This window comes from Pediculus humanus, genomic scaffold, assembly GCF_000006295.1.
Source record: "Pediculus humanus corporis 1103172108181 genomic scaffold, whole genome shotgun sequence".
Taxonomy (NCBI): Eukaryota; Metazoa; Arthropoda; class Insecta; order Psocodea; family Pediculidae; genus Pediculus; species Pediculus humanus.
In genome coordinates this window covers 24,483-30,482 of record NW_002987751.1, presented here as the reverse complement: position 1 = coordinate 30,482, position 6,000 = coordinate 24,483, and the positions used below count along the sequence as shown (strand labels likewise).

General features: G+C 24.0%; 2 protein-coding genes across 2 annotated transcripts in view; both read right to left on the bottom strand.

Moving 5' to 3' along the window:
* The window catches only part of Phum_PHUM413490 (uncharacterized protein), a gene marked incomplete at both ends in the record, with an annotated part of 1,708 nt that extends 1,264 nt beyond the window's left edge, over nucleotides 1-444 (bottom strand). The window contains 2 exons of the mRNA XM_002428940.1: nucleotides 31-216; nucleotides 361-444. Coding sequence (XP_002428985.1) covers nucleotides 31-216; nucleotides 361-444 — 270 coding nt within the window. The remainder of the gene's footprint in view (nucleotides 1-30; nucleotides 217-360) is intronic.
* Nucleotides 445-655: 211 nt separating this feature from the next.
* On the bottom strand, nucleotides 656-3,137 carry Phum_PHUM413480 (uncharacterized protein; the record flags this gene model as incomplete). Its single annotated transcript, XM_002428939.1, has 10 exons — nucleotides 656-879; nucleotides 961-1,140; nucleotides 1,226-1,429; nucleotides 1,514-1,691; nucleotides 1,786-1,927; nucleotides 2,027-2,237; nucleotides 2,311-2,478; nucleotides 2,551-2,724; nucleotides 2,821-2,934; nucleotides 3,062-3,137. 10 exons carry the CDS (start codon nucleotides 3,135-3,137, stop codon nucleotides 656-658), a joined length of 1,671 nt encoding a protein of 556 aa, XP_002428984.1.
* Between the last annotated feature and the right edge of the window lie 2,863 nt (nucleotides 3,138-6,000).

Sequence of the window (6,000 nt, the reverse complement as noted above, 5' to 3'; positions counted from 1 at the left end):
TTCGTCGGCGGGTTTCAGGGTTTTTCCGACGGTTTTACTAAAATTTTTCGCAGTCTCATAATATTTCGGTGAGGCTTCCATGTAAAAAGTCGATCGTCCCGTGCCGTACCTTAACGTATCCGTTTGATTATTGTAATTTTGTGATGTTATGGGTAACTTTTGTGGTAGGATCGTAGCTCTGGGTAAAGATGGCGAATTAATACTGTTTCCTAGCTCCTGCAAAATCATATGACCGATAATATGTTTATAAAAATTGGAAAATTAACGTTGATAAATTTCATTGCAATTATTAAATGACTTGGTACTCGCCTCCTGTCTCTGTTTTTCATAGCACGACGTGCACAAATAAGAGGTTAACACGGTACCATACATGTTGCAACCTTGCGTGATACAATTTTTCGGTCCCTCGAGCTTGGCTTGTTCTTGCAGTCTTTCATCTTCCATATTGGAATTATCTTCGATTATTTTTTGTTTTAATCTTTTATCTCTTTCAAATCTAATAAATAATTTAAAATTAACTTTTTTTATAGTTTTTTAAAAACTTACATTCCTTACTAAATAATATTAGTAATAAAAGAAAATAAATAAAAAAAAAACATACACAATACACTCAGAGAGAGAGAGAGAGAGAAAATAATTTTTTTTTTTTTATCAATTACCTATCTCTTGCAGTATTTAAATAATTTTTAATCATTTCCTCTTGGTACTCGTGCCTTTCTTCGGTATGTAAACGAGCACTTAAAATAAAATCTTGATTTTTAACATCGTCGACATTTGATCTTACTCTCGTCAAATTATCCTTTTTCTGAGAATTATTCCTCGCCATTTTAGATCCGATGGTTTCTAAATTTTTTTTCAACTTTTTCGACATGGATTTACCTATAATGTTAAATATTAATAATAATGGGGAAAAACATAAACTCAAAATGTCAGAAATACAAAATTTTTAAGAGAAAATACCTATGCTGCCAAAATGTTTTGCAACATTTTGAAGTCTACTTTTGTTCGATACGAAAAGTCCAGCATCGGAAATGCCGCCATTATTTTCATCCAGGTCAAAATCCGTTATTTCGTAAAATCTTTTTTCAATATCTTCTTCATCGCAGGGAGTTTCCGGTTCTAATTCAAATTCTCCATCGTCTAAGAACGAATAAATAATCGAATTTAAAAAAAAAAAGTATTCGAATGGAAAAAATTATTTTCCCGAATGAAAAATTAAATTTACCCGAAATCGGGGATAGTGAAATAGGCACATTTACGACATTTAAATATTCTCTCAATAACGACAGCAATTCTTTTGTTCCGACAGTTAATTTATCATTTACGTATGTTGCACTTTTATCATTCCAAGAAAAAAAATCTTCGCCGGGATCCACGCTAAACTGAACGGGAAGAAGTTTATGCCGACTATCTGTCAATGGTATGACCGCTGAAAATGAGATAATGACTAAAAAGTCATTTCCCGGATTATTTAACTCAAAATTTTTTTACCCATACTCCTGAAATAACGTACCGGGAGGTTGAGGAGATTTATCAGCAAAAATTTCTTTGTCCATAACTACTAAAGCTGAAAAATGAGCTGCATCATAAGTTAAAACTAAAGGGGACTTGTGACATTCTGAAGATGGAATTTCCAAGGGTAAATAAATTCCTCCGAACAAAATAGGAGCCAGAGCTTCCCCGTTGACGTCCTGAATAAAAATATAATAATAACTAAAGTTTTAATTTATCCAAGTTATTATCTTTAATTAAAAATAAAGAAAAAAAAAAAGGATAAATAGATACCTTTAGCATTGTATCGGCGATCACAATTATTGGTCGTTTGAGAACGTGAGATAGTGCCAAAACATGGATTTCTTCTAAACTTTCATAAGTTGCATTTTCAGATATATCCTTATTAAATTTGTCTATAATTATACTCCTTCTTCTACTGCTACTAAAAAAGTTAATTGGAACATATTGTAAATTTATTTACAAAAAATTCGAAAAAATGTCATTTATAAGACAAACGACTAATAAATTTTACCTGTTTCTCGGTTGACTACTAGCCATGCTGACAATTGAATTCCATTCTTTTCTCCATTCTTCTTCTGTGTATACTAAACCAGCTTCGGCATTAAGTCGAGTTAATTGCCATCTCCATCGCCTCCATAATGCATCTCTGCAATCGGAAGTTGTTAAAAATTCATACAAGGCTTTTCTTAATGTTAAAAGCCTATCGTGAAAACCCCACATTCCTAAAAATAAAAAAGATGTTAAGGTTTACTGTTTGTTTTATTTGACAAAAAAAAAATATTTCCAAGGATTTACCTAAAGAGGCAGCATGTAACAGACAATTTCCATCCCCTGTTGTTGCCAAAGGCCAAAGCCTTTGACAAGCTCCATTGTTTGCCCACCAATTTAATTTACCAGCTTGTTCCAATGAGATTAAACTCGATATTTCTATAAGATCTTTTTCTAAAAATTGCCTGAAATCATCTGGAAAAAAATTTTTAAAAAAAATATTATTTTAATTTTAAAAAATAATTTAGTCTACTTATGAAAAAATACCTGGAAATATTGACAGATCAGGTAATGTAAATGTAAAAACAGGAGTTTCTATGAAATGTTTGTTAACATTACACACTCCATTTTCTCGAAAATCTAATCCTAATTCGGAACGAGCTTTATTAACCAAATTTACATTATCTGTAGCCCTAGATATTCCTCTGGATAATTTCTTACCTGAAATTTAAAAAGGAAAAATATACAAATCTGTACCATCTAAAACAATTTTAAGAATTTTGTATGTACATGATTACATAAAAGTACTAGACTTACAACATGAGTCAGTCACATCTATAGAATCAGATTTGTTAAAACACTTATTTTGGTTTCCATCTTTATTCGAATTTAAATATTCTTGAATGGCAAGCTTTAAATCCCAATTTTTAGCTGAAATAAATATTTAAATATTTAAAAGTTTCACAAAAACTAAATAAATATTGATTTATCATTAAAACAAAAAATAAAATAAATCGTATAACATTTTATTTTTTGTTATACATTGTACAAATTTTACCTTGCAAAAAATTGTGAGCTTCTATAGTAGACACTCCAGTTTTACTGACAAATTCAGAAACAAGATTAGATTCCATATTTACACCTAATACTAATAATAGAAAAATAAACTGAAAGTAAAACAATAATCATTCACAATTATTTATAACTGTCACTTTTTCAAATAAAAATTAACTAAAAAAACTATTTTACAATTATAATTTTTAGTGATGAATTGAAAAAAAGAGTTTGAAAACAGTAAATTATTACAAAAATAAAAATAATGTGTAAAAATATATAAATTTTAATACAACAAAGGCTATATAAAAAAATATTCAATAGTATAAATAAAAAAATTTTAATTATCAAGGCCATTAAAAACTTATACAAAGTTGTACTTAACAAAAAAAAAAAAAATTAAATGTAAAGTGATGAAAATGAAAAAAACTTTGTAGAAAATTTTAAAAAAATTAACGTAATGAAATTAAACAATTAATCAAATACAATTACTTGTTAGCTAATTTTTTATTGTTTTCAATAATTCTACAGGAAGTTCATCATCAATGTCATTAAAAATATTCAAGCTAAGCTCAATTATAAGGTTATTATCACAAATGAAAATTATTTCTTTGTTATTATAATTTTATTAATTTCGTTTTAATTCGACCATTTAAAAATATTTTTTTAATTTTTTTTTTACTAATTCTAAGCGCTATTACAAGTAGGCGTACCCGTTTACAAAAAAAAAAAAAAAACTATGAATGAACACAAACAAAAACAAAAAAGTTCTAATTAAAAAGAAAAAAATTAAGAGACAAAAGAAATTGACAAACCTTATTACGTAGGTAAAAATTATCAACAATTAATAAAATATTTAAAACATAACAATCTCGATTTACATTATATATATATTTATTAAAAATATTTATTTAAAATTAATACTGTTAATAATAATTAGACGACATTTATAATACTGTCAAAAAAAAAAATTAAGCGCGGCAAACGAGGTTTTTTTTTATATAACGACAGCAAATTCGTATTGTTTACTTTTTAAATATTACCGAGCAAAAGCCTATTGAGTAAATATTTACATTCTTATCGTAAAATGAGCAATTAAAATCTATTTAATAAATAAATATATTCTAATTAATTAAAACTTTTAAGTGTGCTATAAGTAAAATTTATAATTTGATTAAGAGAAAAAAATTAATTTTATAAATTATCTTGTGTTTTATAAATAATTTAAAAATAATATAATACTTAAATATTAATACTGTTTTTAATTTTGTATACATGTATCAATGAAATTTAAAATGAAAGCTAGTATTTTCAAAATATTAAAATTTGTTTAATTAAATCTAGAAGAATACTATTATAAGTCAAAACATTAGTTTTGAATGTTCGATAAGTACTTGTAATGTAAAAAATTACTCGAATGTGTACTCGAGTACAAAAACCTTAACATTAATAATAAAAAGTTTTGAATCTTAAAATTATTACATGTTTATACATAAAATTAATAAATGTATTATTTATTTCACATCCTTTAAAACAAACAAATCAAAAAAATCTGTGAAAAATAAAAATAAATCAAGTAATTAAAAAAAAAATTTGATGTTCCTAATTGCTTTTTAATTTAAATTTTCGTTAAAATAATTTAAATATCTCCAAAATATTTATATAATAATAAATAAAATGTGAATGATGTTAAAAATTTTATATATTATTTTTTTAATTGATTTTTTTAATTACAAGTTAAAACAAATTAAAAAACATTAAATGAAAAAATTTTTCATACGAATACAAAAGAAAAAATATCACGATTTAATTCCAAATCAATTTTCTTTCTCAAAATTCTTCATTACAAACAAACCAAAACAATTTTTTTATATTTTAAATTAAATAAATATTAATTTATATTAATATTAGTATTGTAATTTGAAAAATTTTAACAAATTTAATTATTAATAAATTAATTTATTTTTTTTTTTTGTTTAAATGGAAGCTCTTTTTCGTTTACAAAAAAAAATTTTTAAATGTTTTTAAATATAAAGCATTCAAAACAAAAAAAAATAAATTTCTTTAAATAATAATAATAATAGTAAAATTCTACATTCCCTATAATTATTTAAACTCCCCCTCCTCCATCAAAAAAATATTAATAATAATAATAATTTGTAAAAATACTTCCTTAAAACTTTTTTTTTAATTAATTTTATTTTATCACGACATATCTAATGACAAAAGTTTTGTTTTTTAAACAAAAACCTAAAAAAAAAAAAATTACATTAAATAAAAAATAAAAATAAAAAATAAAAAATACCAACCGAATAAATAATTATACAACCCTTAAAATTACAAAAAAAAAAAAAAAAATTCGTTATCAGTTAAAAAACTACCCCCCCCATTCGACGGGTGGGGGGGTAAGTTTTTACTTTACATATCACCATAAAAATTTTTTTTTTTAAAATTCTAAATCGACTATTTAAATAAAAAAAAATATTAATATTAATATTATTATTATTATTAAATAATAAATATTAAATTAAATACAATAAAAATTCATTTAACTTATATTATTAAATAGTAACCGTAAAAAAAAAAAAATTAATAATAATAATAACCCTTAATAACCTATACAATATATTATTAATCAATTAATTAAATTAATTAAATTTGTGACGATATAAAGCCATTTTTTTTTTTTTTGTTAAATTAGTAGTATTATTATCATTTAATAAAAATAAATTATAATTTTTTTTTTTTAATAAATAAATACTTTGTCAATTTAATTAATTAAATTTTAATAATAATTACAGGAATTATAATTAATTTCGTATAACCTGAGTCTTTCCCCAAACTAAACGACTAATTTTTTTTTTTTTACCTCAACCTCAATTTTAAAATTAACAATAAAATCCCCCCTCCTGCCTCCCCACCCCCCAGAAAATTACGGATTAA